Consider the following 18,252-nt stretch of genomic DNA (forward strand, 5'->3'; position numbering starts at 1 on the left):
ATCGTGATGTAGAGCTGTGTATCATCCGCATAATTGTGGTAGCTAATCTTATGTCCTGTTATAACCTTCGCCAGTGGGAGCATATAAATATTGAAAAGAAGGGGTCCTAGGATTGAACCTTGGGGTACCCCACATGTGACCTGGGACCTCTCTGATGAGAAGTTTCTGATTGAAACAAAGAAGTCTCTGTTCTTTAAGTAGGATTCAAATCAGTTGAGCACTGGACCGGAGAGTCCGACCCAACTCTCCAGTCAATTCAGTAAAATGTTGTGGTCAACAGTGTCGAAAGCTGCACTGAGGTCCAACAGAACCAGCACTGTGGTTCTCCCACAGTCTGTAACAGTCCGGTTAGCTGCTATGAAGCTAACCGGAAATTAAGTGCGCTTTGAACAACCATCGGCCACTGTGAAGAGAGACATGCTGAGCCAAATTACATGTTTGCCAGGAAAAACATGTCTTAGACATTGTCCTTACTTCAATTTTAATTTCTCAATATTTAGAAGGTCGCCAACACAAACTGAAAGGCCTTTGCTAACACTGCCAAGCTACAACAGGCAGACTACAATTCTAAATCTAATTCCTCAGTGTCACAAATACAACAGTTTGGTCTGAGCACTGTTTCCAGCCAAGCTGTTTACTGTGGGACACCGAGTACACAGCTATAAAAATGTACCTTTGTGCAGACATATCCAAGGTACATCCACTTTGAGATCGCATTAAGTCCGCCTTGAGTACAAGTGGACATCTGCAGGATGAAAGTGTGTGTGTTTGGCCACAACATATTTGCCAGCAGTCTTAAAGATTCTTCTTGGTCTGATTTTAACTGCTCAATATTAGGAAGTGTGGCCAACACGGACTGAATGACTTCCTTCACTTCTCCACTGCCATTACTAAAACTACAGGCAGACTGCAATTCTAAAACAGAGGAAAATCTACATCAGTTGTTCACAACTAATCTTTCTGTTCACTGATTGGCCCGGTTGAAACTGCCCTGGAGTAATCCTAGTCAGTACTAGAAAGTCCCAATGGAGCAGTGAAGGGAGATGAGAATTGAATGGAATAGTTGGAAGGCAATGGCCAGAATACCTCAAACTTTACGAGTCACATGTTCCCAGATACTCTCCCTCCAGGCTGACGGAGCCTGATACCCCAAAACACCTGCAGAGGACAGCAGCTCATAAGGATGAATTCAAACACAAATCAGTTTTAAAGCCTCACTTTCACAAGGCACTTTACAAATGTTATGGAGAATTGATATTTTAACATCTCATACTGTAGTTACTGAGGCTACAGGTTATATCTGCTTCAGTCCAATAAAATATAATGTTTTCTTTTATGGATCTTTAATGATCAAAACCATAGCAGCACATATAATGATTTTAACCCTTATGTATTGTGAATGAAGCTGGAGCTATTGGAATGCAGAGGCAGTGTTTACACATTAATCATAACACAGAAATAATAATAAAACAACTAAAGCGTTTTATAAATAACTTGAAAACAACTTAATTGCAGTAATGCCTCACTCTTATTAATTACCTTAAGTGGAATATTATGATCACACACAGTCAAAATCTCACAGTAAATCGATGTTATGGACAAACGTGAGCTGTTCACGGCTGTCAGCTCTCATACTTCACCAGAATCTGCTTCATCTAATACAAGGAGGCATGTTATTGTGTTCGCAGCACAAACACACACACTCCAACACCAACCACACACACTTCTCAACTTGACAGGTTATTTCCTGCAGATAGACCTGTCCATATTCATGTATACCTTCCACTGGGTGGAATCTTTAGTGTGCTGACAGCTGGTTAACCGACTCCAATCAGCCTGGCCTCATGCACCTATGCTTTAATTCACACAGACATGCGTGCGTGTGTGAGTGTGTGTGTGAGAGGTAGAGGTATGGAGGGACACAAAGCCTTGATAACATCCATCCAAACACAGATTCTGGCATAAAGTGCGTGACTGCAGCTATTCCATTACATGTACATGCTGTAGGGCAGACACAGACAATGGGAATAAATAAAAGCATGCCTATATGTCACTCTTAATATGACGCACACATGTGGTCATGTATGAATACTGATCAGCTCAGAAAATGGCTCCGACTCAACGCTGTCAAGGTGAGGGACCCTGCAGAGATTTGGGATTACAGTGAAATAAGCATTTCTAAGGGAATACAGAAGCTATTTCTTCCTTTGTGTATCAGACTAAAGGAACCCTTTCAGGATTTATTAATGGTCATTAAAAAGGTTTAATTGCTGTATGCAGCACTGGCTGTTAGTGTAAATTCAGTTGACACTTTTATTTCTCCAAGATCCCATTAAAAAGCTGAAAAACAAAAATCAGCACATCTAAAATTCAGATGTCAAGCTAAAACTGCCAGACAGAGTTAACTAACCTGCAGTAACAGGAAGGAAGTGTAATGTTGCTGTAATTAACACATACAGAGAGCCGAAGAGAGAGAGAGAGAGAGAGAGAGAGAGAGAGAGAGAGAGAGAGAGAGAGAGAGAGAGAGAGAGGGAGGAAAATAACTTTATCTGTAGGATCAGGACAAGAGTACAGACTCAGCAACAATAATAGCAAAAATATTAATTAATACTTTACAGCAATAATCTCTCTACTGGCTACCAGAATTACAGTGACTTGCAAAGGTACTCACACACCTTCAGCTTATATTACAGGCACAAACCTTACCTCACTTTATTGCAAAGGTCATGTTCCAACACAAAGAAGCACTGTGGCATTTTCCTTCAGTTGGTGATTATGCTGCTTTAGCTGATCGGTCACATGAAGTTTGATGACATTTCACTTTTATGCACTTTTCAGTATTTAAAGGATCTATTCTTGCATGCTACTTCAAGTGTGTTTAGAAAAAGCATGGATACAATTCTAAAAGTACCCAAGAGTCTCTAGTTGAGTTTCCATCAATGTTTTTTATAGCCATTTTGAAGTTTCACATTAGAAAAGGTTCATCTAAATGGCAAGATTCAAAATACGGTAACTTCCTCTTTTTTTAACACACTAAGTTCCCATTTTCTTTTTTATAAGTTAGCTGAAAATTTGCATGACAGCTGGATGGAAGCATAGCTTATGCCATGAAACGCCTGCAGTGATAACTCACAAACACAAAGGTGAAGGCCAATTTAGTTTGAGGAAAACGCAAACACCACAGAACTATGACACAGATGAAACTTTAAATTGCTCCATGTCCCTCATGGCCCATGAGACCCCTGCACTGAGCAGAGGCAAACACAACATCCCAAACCACTGAAGGTTTCAGCCACCTTTAACATTCCACCTTCCTGTCCTGGGCATCCGGAGCAATGTGCCGACTCGGCTCCTGGCAGCATGCCTCTTAAACTCTGATTGAAACTGACCTTTCCTTCCCTCTTATCAAACAACGTGGCCTTTCCAATGCCTCCAACTCCGCATAATTCACTGATGGTGCCCTTCACATGGGTCTCTGGACCTGCCTGACAGCCTGGCAGTCGACACGCTGGGCTGCAGAGAGCAGCGGGAAGGATGGATGGAAATGCCAACATTAGGACAACTGTGATGGCTAAGCAGCTTTTTCAGGGTCAGAGACCTCAGCTTCATCTTCAGCTGAACACTTAAAGCAGAGGTGGAGATTTAGAAGAGAAGCAAAAGTAGAGGCTGTCAAGTCAGAGGAATATAATGGTATGATGTACATTAGGACAGAATGGTAGAAGAAAGCAGCAGCAATATTAAAGAGCTTTGCATTGATGTTTATTGGTTTTAGAAATACTCTTTAGCTCTAACATAGTCATATGATAGATTTTAAAGACAAATTACAAGAACAAAACATTTTGCTCATTTCATATTTGGATTTCTGGATTTTCATAAAACTGAGCAACAGTTAATAGTCAGCCCACTGTTGCCAAATTAGAGACTGTTGGTATATGTAGCAACTTTTCAGAGGAAAAAAAACTCAGTATTTCCCCAAATTGGAATCAGCAGGTCTGACATTTTGATGATTGGCTGTCAGCCAGAAAACTGCAGTAATTCATATTGTCAACAATGACATAGAATCAACAAATGTTTTTAAATCTAAATTTAATAACAAATCCCACTTCAAGCAGTCTTCTTTTTTGGAGTTACTGGCACTCGAGGTATCAGTAACATCTTCTATTTTCCATTTTACTATTTTTTGTTGTTGTTGGAAACTAAATACTTTATGTTACACCACTTTCCACAAATATCAACTTCCCATATGGGAAAATTGATCCATTCTTATATTTTTATTAGTAGTATCATAGATACTGTAAGAAGTGTTACATGGCCTTTAAAAACAACGGTCAGGTAACAATTTGGCTCTAATCAAGTCCTATTTAGCTGGGCTGAGGGGAAAAATGGCTCTTTAGATTGTGAAGGTTGCAGAGCCCTGGGCTAGCCTGTAGGGGTCCCTGACGTCCCTGCCTGGGGCCCCTGAGGCCTCAGGGAGCCTTGCTGCTCTTGTTGAGAAATATGGCTTCACAATGATACCCACAGTACTGTAATCAGGGCCTAGAGATGCTCCATCCTCCATGAAGTGGAAGCAGATGTGTTGGAGCCAGCTGACTGCTGTCTATTCACTGAAGGACTCTCCTTAACTTCAGCCTCCACTCTGCCAGATTCAAGATCCTTACGTTCTGTGAATCAACAGACCGTTAGATTGTAAATGAGCCTCTACTCATTTACAATCAGCATGTTGAACATTGGCTGACTTACATGGTTCACCATTTTTTCCATCGTTACAGCGTGGGGTTCCAGCTAGCCTTGGATGCCACCCAACAGTCACGCCTGCCAGCTGGCCCTGATCCCTGACCCCTGGCCACCAACACCCAGCTTTGTCTGTGGTCTTTTGTTGCCCACTGGCTTCTACTGACCAATGTCAGGAAGCTTTACATAAAAGGTACTAAAAACAGTTTTGGCAACTCATCAAAGAGATGTGTCTGTAAGATCAAGTAAGTTTGGTGACTAATTGTCAGCTCTTGAGACAAGTTAGCATCAAAAGTCTAAATCCATAGAGCAGACCCAGAGAGATCTATGTTATCCTGGGATTAGGAAAAATACTTCAGTTCAAAAACAGTGAGGAGAAAAAATATTTTCTTCTGCTTTTACTCATTTAATGTCCCCTAAAACAACAAACCTTAATGTCATATTTATTTATATAAAAAAAAAAAAAATATATATATATATATATATATATATATATACATCCATTTTCTTTCACCCTTGTCCCTCAGTGGGGTCGGGAGGGTTGCTGGTGCCCATCTCCAGCTAACGTTCCGGGCGAGAGGCGGGGTCACCCTGGACAGGTCGCCAGTCTGTCGCAGGGCAACACAGAGACACACAACCATGCACACACACACTCACACCTAGGGGCAATTTGGAGAGGCCAATTAACCTGACAGTCATGTTTTTGAACTGTGGGAGGAGATATATATATATATATATATATATATATATATATATATATATATATATATATATATACACACATATATATATATTAATTGCTTATAGTCCATCCATCCATCCATCCATCCATCCATCCATCCATCCATCCATCCATCCATCCATCCATCCATCCATCCATCCATCCATTGTGGCTAAAAAACCTCTGCAGAAAACAATGGTTGCTTTGTTCTTAACATGCAACATTGCTTAATGTGTTTTCCTTGATGAAATAAATTGAAATTGAATTGAATTTTGTCCCCTCGTTATTTCTTGCAGTGAGATGTTTTCTGTCTGACATGCTGTTAGGTTTACACCAGCCTCTCCTGATAAGGTTCTCTGGAGTCTCAAACCTTTAGAAATGACTCTACAACACTTTCCAGACTGATACAAGTCAGCGACTTTTTCTGGTCCTGAATTTCTTTCATGATGTTTTGCTGTCTTTGGTCCTTAAGTGAACTTCATATTGTTGGAGACATTCCTATTAAATGTCTTCTTGATTCCACAACCCTGGCAGCATTCAGACCTTGAAGTGGTTAGGGAAATTAACCGAGCTTTGGAAAAAAGACGGTTAATCAAACTTAATAAATGATTCATCATGCATATGTTTACTTTTTCATATAGAGCCAGGTTTGTTTGGATATAGTTTTTCCCTTATTACAGTAAATGAAATCATCATTTGAAAGCATTGTTCAGTATTTACTCTGATATCCTGACAATCAGCCTTCAGCTTCTTTGTGCGGCAAATCTGGAATAAACTTCAAGAAACCTTCAAAACTGCTGAAACACTCAGTTCCTTTAAGACTAAAAAGCTCCCTGTTATTATTATTATTATTATTATTATTATTATTATTATTATTATTATTATTATTATTATTATTATTATTTTAAAGCCCTTTGAACTGCTATGTTGCTGAAATGAATTATACAAATAAACTGAATAGGTTGAAAATTAGATAAAAAGGGAAAAATATGAGAACGTGAAAGGAGGCGATTACTTCTCCACACCAGTGCAGCAGGAAATGACCATTTGTTTGGTTTGAGCCAATTGTCTTTCAGCTGCCTCCTCCACACCCTCTGCCAGTGCCAAAAATGAAAAACCAAAGCAGAGAGCAGTGTGCAGCTGAGCCTCATCAGTCTGGCCAGCAACCATCCCCTCCCATCTCAAAGGGTCTTTGTGTCTAAGAGTTGAACCGGGGTGGGGGGTGTCTGGGGCTCCCTTTCCTCCCTCTGGCATAAAAAACAATCAGTAAGAAGCATTTTTCTCCATCTCCCTCTGCCACCAGCTTTGGGAGAGAACCTGTCTTCCTTCACCTTTACCCCAGAGCTGACCAATCTCCCATGCCTGTCTGTAGCCTTCAGCCCAGAGGCCAAACGGCAGCCAGCAGACTTTGTCTTGGCTCTAGACAATCTCCCTTGTTGAACCCATTTCATACTCTCATCTCTGTAATTTTTGACATTAATTATTCAGGCCCTTCCAGCCAACAGACATAAATCCATTATGTCTGCCGCAATTAAGAGGTTTGGGGTGAAATTAGAAGCAAGGATGGCAGATCTGCATGTTAAAAGGATTTATGAGAGCTCATGTCACTTTAAATATTCATACTATCCATCTGATGCAGAGAAAGACACGTTTTCTGTAAATGCACATAAAGGTATTTATCTATTGTTTATGATATAAATCCTGTGTCAGTGTTCAGGCCGGTAGAACTCAAGATTTAAAAGTTGCTGTTAGTAAACCTGACTGAGCCAAGAAGAGCGAGTAAAAATAGCAGAGTTAAGATGTGCAGCGATGGTAGAGACCAAACAAACCAGCGGTTCTAGAAACTGTTACCTCAGGGGGATCAACACAAATGCATGCTACAGTTTACCAAGAGATATCTGAAAAACATCACATTGTACTTCTACTTTGTGTTGCTATATGACAAACTATGCACTGTCCTAAACAACAGGCTGTTTGTCTCTAGTTACCATGGGAACTACATCTGTTGTCCAAAACTCACAAGAACTGTTCATGTTTAGGATTCAGCAGCTTTACAGTAAAATACAGGTGCGCTTGATGACAAAGTTGTTAAAGGTGAGGACTCATCTAACCACAAGAGGCTTCATAAGTGTATGACTGCTAGCTGAAGCCACTTCCAGGACTCCTCATGCTGAGGTGAGTCCAGACAGAGCATATCCATTTCAGTGGCTCTGTGGGTTCCATGGCAGTGGCACCAGCCTGCCATGCAAAGGGCTCTCTCGCTCTGGGATGTAATTTGTAGAAATTTAGCCTAGTTCACATGGTGAATGCTGATGTCAATTCAATATTTGGAAGTGAACGTCTTCAATCACTTCTTCAGACCTCAATCCTAAGCCAGCACAGAAAATCAACGTCGCCATTCACAACTTCTGCTTCAGTTGACCCTGTATTAGTTCTACCGGTGAAATCGAGTTCAATGGGACAAATCCCAGATGGAACATTTAAGGGAGATGAAAATCGAGTGGAATTCTGTAAGTAAAAGCCAGGAATCTTCACTTAGCCCACAGAAAGACAGGTGTAAGGATAAAAAGTGTCATAAAGCTGCTTGAAGTAAATGAACAGAGATTGTATGAGATGTAGTAACAGAAGGTTGACTGAGGTTTTTGCAGTGGTTGAACAGATGCAATGTGGCATACAGTATGCTGTTCATTAGGAATGTCTTATCAGTTCATCAACATCAGAAACTCACCAGGAAAATCCTCTCCAGCTGGTCCTGAATGTCCTTCATTCCAGGAAAGGCAGCCACTCCCTGGATCATCTCGATGAAAATGCAGCCCACTCCCCTGAAACAGAGCAGGACTAGATCGGTGGAGCTCAGCTGAAGACTTTACGTTGTTCAACATAAACCTGGGCTCTTCACTTCCTTAAAGCACATTAAGTTTACATGATTTTAACTCCAAAAGCCAGACAGAGAGGTGCTGATTTTCCTTCTCTATAACCTTTTGGTTGGAAATCCTGAGAAATCAAGCCAAGTGGAAGGGAGAAAGAACAATTTTTCTCACTGTGTGCAGTCAGAGCTCATTTATCAAAGCGCTGTGGGGTTTTCTGACAGATTCACTTTCTGCATCAGTGAACAGCAGCCATCAGAGCAAAGAGACAGCAATATTACCAGTATTTCGTCCCTTCAAACCTTTCATTTGGACCGTTGAATGGAAGCAGACAGCTTCATCTACATGCAGCTCTGACCCCAGCATCCACTATTTCTGCTGGCTCAGGTAGAGAGAGGTCAACTCAAGGACAAGAGCTTTTTTCAGGCTCTGCCTTGTTTCATTATAAGGTTGTTGGGGGCATTATGAAGCATTATAGTTAAAACTGAAATGTTGTTTAGTAAATACGTGGAGTACTGTGACGTGTTCTGATTGGCATCAATGACTGGAGTCAAGTCTCTGTTTTTCTCTCTTTCTGCAGGTTTAGAGGCAGACTTCTAGGGTGTTGATTTGTGATGCTTCTTTCTCTTATTTTTCTTCCTTTCTTTTCCATCTCTGTGTCCATTACCTTTTAAATAAGTCCAAACGTAATGAGCTTATTTACTGTAGCCCAAGTCAATTTGTAATTGCTTTGGGCTTATTTCATAGCAAAAGTGGTAGCACTCCACTTGAAAAAGTCAATCTATTTGGCCACAACTTGACACACAACAACAATTGTGAGAGCTACCCTGCCAGACAGAATACATTGAAAAAATAAAAATCTTCTTTATCAAATGAACATCCTCAGAAGATTAGGTGCAGTAAATCCGGGGCTATTTGTTCACAGAGAGCTGATCCTGCCTGAAGTCTGTCAGAGTGATGTTGATCTCCACAGCAGAGTGAAGGGACTCAACCTGCTTAATTTTAGTCATTTAATCATGTTTTAAGCAAGACATGGGTAATTTCACGTACTATCAGATCAGACTTTTCCATCCAATCATCATGGCTCTGACTGCCAGGTGGATTTTAGGCTTTTAAAGAATTATTTGAATTTAATAAGTGCTTTTGGCACGTTGCACATCGACCACACGCTCTTTGGAGCTACGAACCATTATTATTCTGGATGGATATTCTAACAGTAATTCTAGGCACAGTTGGTGAAGTCCATTAAAGATATTCCCATGTATTTTCAAAAGGGGTGAGGTTAGAGCTTTGGGCCTTTCCAGAATATTGGCTGGCTTTGGCCACTCTTGATGTGAGTTTGGGATGGTTGCTTTGCTGGAGAATTCCATTGAGTTCAGGTCTCAACCAGCTAAGATGTTGATGTAAGAAGGTTAACAATTAAGAGGTTGTTTTCCTTCACAATTCCAGTCACTTTGTGCACTGTAAATGTATCTCTGGCATTATGGCAGTCCTCCAGCATCACATTGCTTTGACAGTGTTTTTAGGTTCACCACAACTCTCTCAAACATTAATAATAGCAAATTTATAGTCCTTGTAACTAAGCAGATCAATCTTTGACTTTTCTGACCATAGAAGATTTTACCCAGCTTGATGAAAAGTTTTCCTGGTCAGACCCAGTGCTTCATCTGTCCATCTATCTCTTTTCCTCTACCTCTTCTCCTTACAAGGTCACAGAGGAGCTGGTGACCAAAGAAGGGAGATGTGCTTCACCTGGACCAGTCTGTCACATGACACCTGGAACCTTCTGCCCTCCCTTATGAAAAGATTTAGGCAAATGTACAGCTAAGCTCAAAAGCATTCATACACTGATTTTTATTCAGTCAGGAATTTTTTTTCTTCTAGGTAGAGGGTGAAAAAGATATCTCTCAAAATATAACACGACAGATCTTTAAAACATCTGTTTGTGTTTATATTTTAAGATTAAATGGCATGTAAAACATTATTTACAGTACACCTTTCGTAATAACCTTTCGTAATAACAAATGGGAAAATATATATTGGCATTGCAGCAATCAGATCCTTGATGTAGTTGTTGAGCAGTTTTTTTTTACGGCTCTGATATTTTGATTTATCTTCACTGATGACCTCCAAGCCTTTCAGGTTAGAAGGTCTCCTGGCAATCACCCTAATTTTGCCTTTAGCTCCTTCCGCAGGTTCTCTATACAATTCAAGTCAGGATGTTAGAATTACTTCCAGTCACGAGAAACATGATGGCTAAATAAAACAGTACGAAATATGCTGTTTTATTTAGTACTGTAATTTTGGGCTTGTGTATTGTTATGACCCTGTGTCACTTAAAAATCTGCAATGAATTCAAATTTGGAGACCTAAATCTTGTGTATAAAATACATTGTACTCATGGGTTGCATCTCACAAAACCAGTGATTAAAAATATCCTTAAAAATTGAAGTTAGTTTTTAAGGATTATGGATATGATGAGTTTCATACCACAACTTTGAGACAGAATCTTGTTAAACACTGTCAGTTAGAGGAGGAAACACTGTGAAGGCGTTTTATAGCAACAAACCTGTGATTCTGTCAGACTAGACACAAGGGTTAGCCTTTAGTTTAAAGATACTCCAAATATGATGATTTTACAACACACTGTACGGAAACAATGTTGGAAATAACTGAGGTAGATTATTTTTATTTTATTTATTTTTTTGCTGTTCACTTATTTACCAAAACTCAGAGATGTCCTCTGGTGCAAACCTGAGACTTTAAATGTGATCAACATATACCAGATTAAAGTGTTGACTCTGACTGGAAGTGAAATTTGCAGCTCATTGAAGTGCTGATGAAGGTAAAAATAGAACAGTTCCTCATTCCTCCTCCTCCATCACATTTGTCTTCCTCACAGCCTGTAACCCTGCAGTCGGAAAGATGGATGCGTCTCACCACAGGAAGACAGATCTGTGTAACCTTTAGCAGTCCTGCAAAGAATGCTTCCTCATGGCAGCTGCTTTCTGAAGTGGCAGAACAGGGTGAGTGGAAGGGTGTCACAGGGTGATTCTGGGGGGACCGGAACGACACCCTGTGGAATCGGCCCATCCCTGAAGGAGGCAAGGAGCCACTGCCCACCCAGTCCTGCAGCTCTGCTCTGTAATGAGGAAGCACTCACTGCATCCGGGTCTGCAGGGATTTCCCTCTGTCCTCACAAACTGTCACCAACGCCTGAGTAACCCAGACCAGGTTCACACCAGTGCAAATCATTTTCTGCAGTGGTTTAACTCTCAGATATGTTTTTTTTTTTCATTCTTAAACTTTTCATAAAAGACTCCTACTAAAATCCTGGTTTAGTGTTGAAGCATCTGGGGAACTTTGAGATGACTTTGTAGAGGATTTTTTTTCTGTTTACTTGAACATAATCCAAAGGGAAGACCAACAAACATCTCTTTGTTTACTTCCTTCTTGTTGTTGCAGCAGCTTGTAAAGATCTCATGTGGTTTGGTGACAAACAGAACATCAAACCAAAGAACCAAACTGCCTACATTAGAAGGGCTCTGCGGCACAAATTATGTGTATTTTTATTCAGGTAAAGAAAGCAAAACATCAGCATAAAGACGGCCATTTTACCCATCATTCTGAAATCTAATCCGTTTTTCCCTCTGGAGATGTGAGGATCCGCCTGCAGCAAGAAAGCAGCTGAGACCCTCACATGACTGCCGGCTGTATTTCTGTCATTAAACAGCAAACAGTCGCCTCTCAGTAAGCCCTTCGCTAATCTTCAACTGCCTCTCATGTCTGAAGTGCTTTGCCTGATTGTAAGTGTTCTGCAGTGACCTGTGTCCCTGCTTCCTTTAGGACTCAAGGTAGAAATCTGTTGAAGGAAGCAATCAAGTTCAAACAGCAGAGAGTCACAAAGAAAGAGACAATATGAGACTTTCTCTTTCATGGGTGTCCAGAAATGCTTCAATGTGGAAGAGCTTCTTTAAATTAAAGACATTTGAAGGTTTTTACGTTAGACACATGAAGGCTTTTTAAGACTTTTCACGATACACAAACACCCTGGGCTTCGACTGCATCTCATTCATATTGTAAGGCCATATTATCATAAACTGCACCACAAATTCTCCTGTTAAGACTCATGCTTGGAAAAAGTCTGCAAGGCCCACATCTCATCTGGTGGGGTTATCCTCCTTCTAACTGTATGTCAGTCCAACGTTTGTCTTTCTTCTAAACTTTAAATGGTTTCCAGTATTAAACAGTTCTCTGTAAAGTATCGGTGTTGGTTACCAGTCATGTTGTATGGGCCTCATCCAGCTGAGTCACTGTTAACTTTGATCAATGAAGGTTTTAGTGTGTGTGATGTGTGTGTGTCATCCTGAAGCTGCTGCAAAAAACCTACAGTGACGCTGAAGGATCTGCAGGAAAGGCCAAGTCAGCTGAAACCAGTCTAATGCTTTGTGTACCGATGGCATCTCATCTTTTACTGAACTTTTGTTCAGGAAGTCTAAAGAACGTCAGCAAAAATAATTCAATTCTCTCAGGTACTGTGAGGGAAAACAAGCCTCTAGTTCTTGTTAAAGTCCTGGCTGAAAAACTACTCAACTTCATTTCAACTCTAAGCTTCCCAACGGAGAAAATGTATAAAACATGATGAATTTATCTCCAGTCCAAAATAATTTAGGCAAACTGAAGATATGTTGAACAAACATTAAGGGCTGCAATGAGTTCTGCTGATGTGAAGGTGTAACTGAGCAAGCATTAACAATATAGGCAGTCAACGAAAGACAAAAAGACATGCTACAAAAAATATGTAAAAAAATAAACGAAAAAAAAAAAACCTTTGCTGAAGCAATTACCTCCAGGCATAAAGTTTGTGCACATGTAGAAACAAAGAAGCTGAACTGAGCTGCAGGAACAGCTCTGCTCTGCAGAACTCTGTCTCCTGTTTGTTCTGGCAGGACGGTCCACCCCAGTGCTGTGTGAGGCAGGCCAAGGGACTTTGATATACTTTATGTATTGTTGTGGGAACTCATATGACCGGTATTTGGGTCCAATGAAAACTACCGTGTACAAGAGCCAGGGTCATAATTTACGCATAATAACAATGCCAGATATGAACAGCTTGGATCGCTTAGAAGATGTCAGAAAACATGAAATGTACATTTTCACTTTAAACACATCTAGGTACATCTGGGAACTGAAAGAAACATGAGGAGTCTCAATTAATAATAGTAAAAAGATTTACACTTGATTGACATTGAACTCCAACAGAGCTGCAACTCAGCTCCAAACCTTTAAAGAAGATGGAAGCATATAATGTGTTTTCCAGGCACATGGCGCCATTTTATAGCAAACAACTATGTTACCTTTAGTTAGAAAAATGCTGCATAGCAATATATTTATAACAAAAATAAAATTTAAAAGAAATGTGACTTTGCCTCATAGCATAACTTTGCATCTGATGCCTTGAAATTGCGCCTCTGTCTCTTTAAGAATCTCTTCCCCTTTCCAGTACTCCGCCTTCAGCAGAGTCATCACATTAATGCTTCTCCATGCTGCCATTCACAACTATTCTTCAGACTGAGACATAGTATGTATGTTGAGCTCAGCAGGCGCTCACTTCCACCTGGATTTTCTAACTGCTGCTGCCTCTAGTCTGGAGGAGCTCTGAGGGAGCTAGTGGAGTGTCTGTGTAGAGTAGTAGCCTTAACTACACTTACCTGAACTCTTTTTTGGCGTAAATTATCAACATGATTCACTGTTTTATTTGGTATTCCATAAATTTTGAACGTAAAAGATAGATTTGTTTTTTAGAAACAGTTGAAACTTGTAATCCATGGGGTTGATTTCAAAAATCTACAAAAGGTTAAAATTATAATCCTACAGTTGATGTAGAATTTACAGCACACAGAATGCAAGGAACAGGTAGAGATAAATGAATTTCAGTTGTTTTACAATTAATAGTGTTTTTCAAGATCCCCAAAGAAAGTGATTGTACGTAGCTCTGCATCTCTACCTCTATAAATCAAGACTAAATGAAATTTTTAAAAAAAGGCAGAAGGCAGCCAGTACCCACCACATGTCCAAGCAGGTGGAGTAGTCGGTGGATCCCAGCAGGACATCTGGAGGCCGGTACCACAGGGTCACCACCTCATTGGAGTAGGTGTGACTGGGGACTGACTTGGCCCTTGCAAGGCCTGAGAGGGTAGAGGAAGCACAAACACAACAAAAAACCTTTAGTCTGAATCATTGACATTTACAGTTTGCCTGGTATATTTTGAACCACTGTTTAGTCTGTGTAATTCTGAAACATCGAACTCAGCACCTGATTGAAGTCTTACTAGAACGTGTTCTGAGAGACGTGTATTTAGACTGATTTTTGCATAATCAACTGAAACAAACCTAAAGTTACCTTTTCGGTGGAGATAAAGATTTAAGACCCCTGAAGTTTCAGTAAAACACAGAGACACAAATAGCGGCCAGATAAACCCAAAGGACACATAAAACTCTTGTTTCCATTCAAATATGATGTTTACTAGGGATTTTTAGACCAACCCTATAGCAGGTGTAGAGTTTAGTCCAATCTAAGGTTCGTCCATGGTGATTCCATGGCTAGCCCTGCTTGTCTTGCCTGAATCTTTAATGTTTCTCAGGGGTTTTATTTCATTCATCAGGTCCCTGCTCTTCTAGCATTTATCAGTTTGGTGACAGAAACCCAGTTAATGATAGAGCAAAGTGCAAATGCACTGAGCTCTAATGAGGCTGATGGCATTACCCCTTTGTCTCTTCCCCAGTGGTAGAAGGGCTTAATTAAAGCATTTAGCTTTGTAAAAAAGAATAAGAAGGAAAAAAAAGACTTCCTGCCCTGCAGCGAGTCCCCTGTGAAAGGGAGGAAAAAGGGCAGAGTGGGAGAATAAATGATAGGAGGGGAAGGTATTTAACATTTCCTTGTGTCAGAACACCCACAGGAGATGGGAGTTTCAGCCGACAGTCATTACCCACCACTGTAATTTCCACACACTGATCTAACACAGAATGGAGGGCATCAGACCACTCATGGTGAGAGGCTATCATCTCCACCGTGTGTGTGTGTGTGTGTGTGTGTGTGTGTGTGTGTGTGTGTGTGTGTGTGTGCGTGCGTGTGCGTAGGTGTGTGTGTGTGTGTGTGTGTGGGGTGGGGGGGTGTGCGTGTGTGCGTGTGTGTGTGAGTGTGTGAGTGTGTGTGTGTGCGTGGGTGTGTGTGTGTGTGTGTGTGTGTGTGTGTGTGCGTGTGCGTAGGTGTGTGTGTGTGTGTGTGTGTGTGCGTGCGTGTGCGTGGGTGTGTGTGTGCGTGTGTGTGTGTGTGTGTGTGTGTGTATGTGTGTGTGTGTGTGTGCCTGCGTGCGTGTGCGTGTGACAACTTCATGAAGGAGGTTATAGTGGTTGGAGGTTGGCATGCTTTTGTAGCTTATGCAGCTGTTGTTTGGTGGAGAAACAAAGCGTGTGGAAAGTCAGGATGAAGGAATACCAAGCCGTCCAGCTTCCCACTGTTCCCAGCACGCCTGTCAACACTTCCAGCGGAACCATATGCTGCTGGGGCCCAGTAGGTGGCACACACACTGGTGCTGCTCTGAGGGCTTCAGGTTGAATAATGTGTTGGTCTCTTTATCTGTGTAATGACTCTCATCTATCGGCTGGCAGCAAAGCTTCGTTTTTAATTATCTAATATTTCTCTGTTTTATTTCTCAGAGATAATTTCCTCCACGACTTTGATTATATCTCACATCTTTTAATCAGCTATTTTCCACACTCACTTTATTCTGCTCAGGGATGTTGGGATGATGGAAACTAGTCCATCTCTACCTGGTTCCTGAGCTAACAGACACACATCAGGCAATAATCCAGCAGTTCCCTAACTGATAGCAAAAGCCAGCTGGGTAGTAGCTAGCTAGGATTAGCAATTAGTGACAAGTTGAAGACCAAGCTCATCAACCCTGTATTCTAAGACTGAAGCTAACAAGCTGAAGGTAGTGAATGGATAGAAGGATGGAATAGCTGAACTGTAGGCTGAAAAGCTAATTTCCATTAAATGAGTATGTTTTAGGTAATATGTGGAGTCAATAGAGACAAGGAGTCAGGCTCTTGGCTACAGCAAAGATTTGAAGGAAAAAAGTGACTAAAGTGCTTGTGGTGAACCAAATACACAATGACACAACAAGCATCAGCAATCAGCAAGATTGCACATGAAATTAGTGATGGAGCTGGTTCTCCGCCATCGCTGACCAAAAGCAAGTTTGTTTTCCACCCACAGACACTTAAAATACAGCCAAAATGTCTTAGCTCGCTGTGTTCAGCACACACTGGAAAATATCTCATTTGCTCAAAAGCCTAACTCTCTGAGTGCACACAAAACTGGCAACACACGTTACCACTCTGTAGCGTAAGAACATCTAGTTCACCTTGGGCACATCTATGTGGGTATGTTACAGCAGATATAATGGCAACAGAAAAGAAAAATGGATTCAACCTTTCCCCTCTAAGCCCCCTGTGTCCCATCACAAAGAGGACACTACTTCAAAGGTCTGACCTTTGGATTCAAACACACTCAGACCTTCAACCACCTTCACTCGGAGCGCTTCTCCAGCTAACCTCCTTCCTGTGCAAGTAGCAGTCCAAAGGAAGGTCACGCGTTAATTATACATCACTATCTTACTCTTACGAGTTCAACAAAAATACAGTGGTGAGGGTAGGAGGGAGGACGATGAGGTGGACAGGGTGAAGGAGGATGGTGTGGAGAAATAAAAAGGGCTGCGCACCTCTTTGTTTCATTGGTTAGGTTGTGAAGAAGTCCTGAGAAAGAAGATTCCTGAAGATATGCCCAATTTCATGTATTACCAACAGATTATATTGTTGGAGAATTTGTAAAATACCTCTTATTAACAGACTGACCATTTTGTGTTTGACCTCGTCTTGAGTGTCCAGTCGTAGCAGGATCATTTTGGCCCATCACTTCCACTTTATTAATGTTTGCGGATGCACATGTATGCACAGTTTTACAGGCTTCCTTTGGTCTCTGATTCTGTTACTTCTGCGAGTTTATTATTTGATATAACACATCTAATCTAAAAACATTGAAATATGACTGCTGTCAGCCACTGAAGAGAAGTGGAACATACTGAAACCTTAAAGTAGATACATTTATTTATTATTTTTTAATTATAGAACACATGTAAAACAGGGTTTCACCAAAATGTTGAACAAGCATAAAATCAGTAAGTCCAACATGGTAATGTTTTGGACTGAGCTCTTTTGGTCTGTTGGGTTTCAGCTCTTGAAGTGGTGAACTGGATGGAATGTATGTCTGATTGGACTGAACTGACGTTTTTTAATAAAGTGCCTTGAGATGAAGTGTTGCGAACTGGAATTATGTAAATAAACTGAACTGAGCTGAATTGACAAAGAAAAAAGAGTCAAATTGAGTAGATCAACTTTACAATCACTCTATTCAATTTTAATTGATTTTTTTGTGGAACATTGATCTATTTTTTTTGTACTTGCTTGATGATTGTGATGACAGCATTTGACAAAATGTTATTACTCGTTTCATGACGTAAAACACATTAAACTGCTTTGTTGCTGAAAATGTGCGTCACAAATAAACTTGAACGTGGCTTAACATACAAGAGCTATTAAAGTAACCAATAAGCCAGTGGAACCAGTATGAAGGTCATCAAAACAATTTAAAAAGTCTAAGTAACTATGGTAGTCAACCAGGCGGAAAGCCTAATGTGACGTAAGAAGGTTTTCAACTTCAGAATTTCAAAGTTAAAAGAATCGTAGGCAGCAGAGTTGCTGGGTGAATCAATGGTGGAAATATTATTATTCTATAAATCAGGGAGGGCACAAAAGCAACATTTCTGGTAGATTTTCAGATGGAAAATTTGAGGACACTCCTGCTCTGAC

General features: G+C 40.7%; 1 protein-coding gene across 4 annotated transcripts in view; it reads right to left on the reverse strand.

Moving 5' to 3' along the window:
- The window catches only part of cdk14 (cyclin dependent kinase 14), a 173,594-nt gene that overhangs the window by 68,397 nt on the left and 86,945 nt on the right, over positions 1 to 18,252 (reverse strand). For all 4 annotated transcript variants that reach the window (XM_008411053.3, XM_008411054.3, XM_008411056.3 and 1 more), the window contains 2 exons: positions 14,387 to 14,507; positions 8,181 to 8,274 (listed from right to left, as the gene is read on the reverse strand). In XM_008411053.3, coding sequence (XP_008409275.1) covers positions 8,181 to 8,274; positions 14,387 to 14,507 — 215 coding nt within the window. The remainder of the gene's footprint in view (positions 1 to 8,180; positions 8,275 to 14,386; positions 14,508 to 18,252) is intronic.

This window comes from Poecilia reticulata, chromosome 16 (genome assembly GCF_904066995.2).
Source record: "Poecilia reticulata chromosome 16, P_reticulata-male-v2, whole genome shotgun sequence".
Classification (NCBI taxonomy): domain Eukaryota; kingdom Metazoa; phylum Chordata; class Actinopteri; order Cyprinodontiformes; family Poeciliidae; genus Poecilia; species Poecilia reticulata.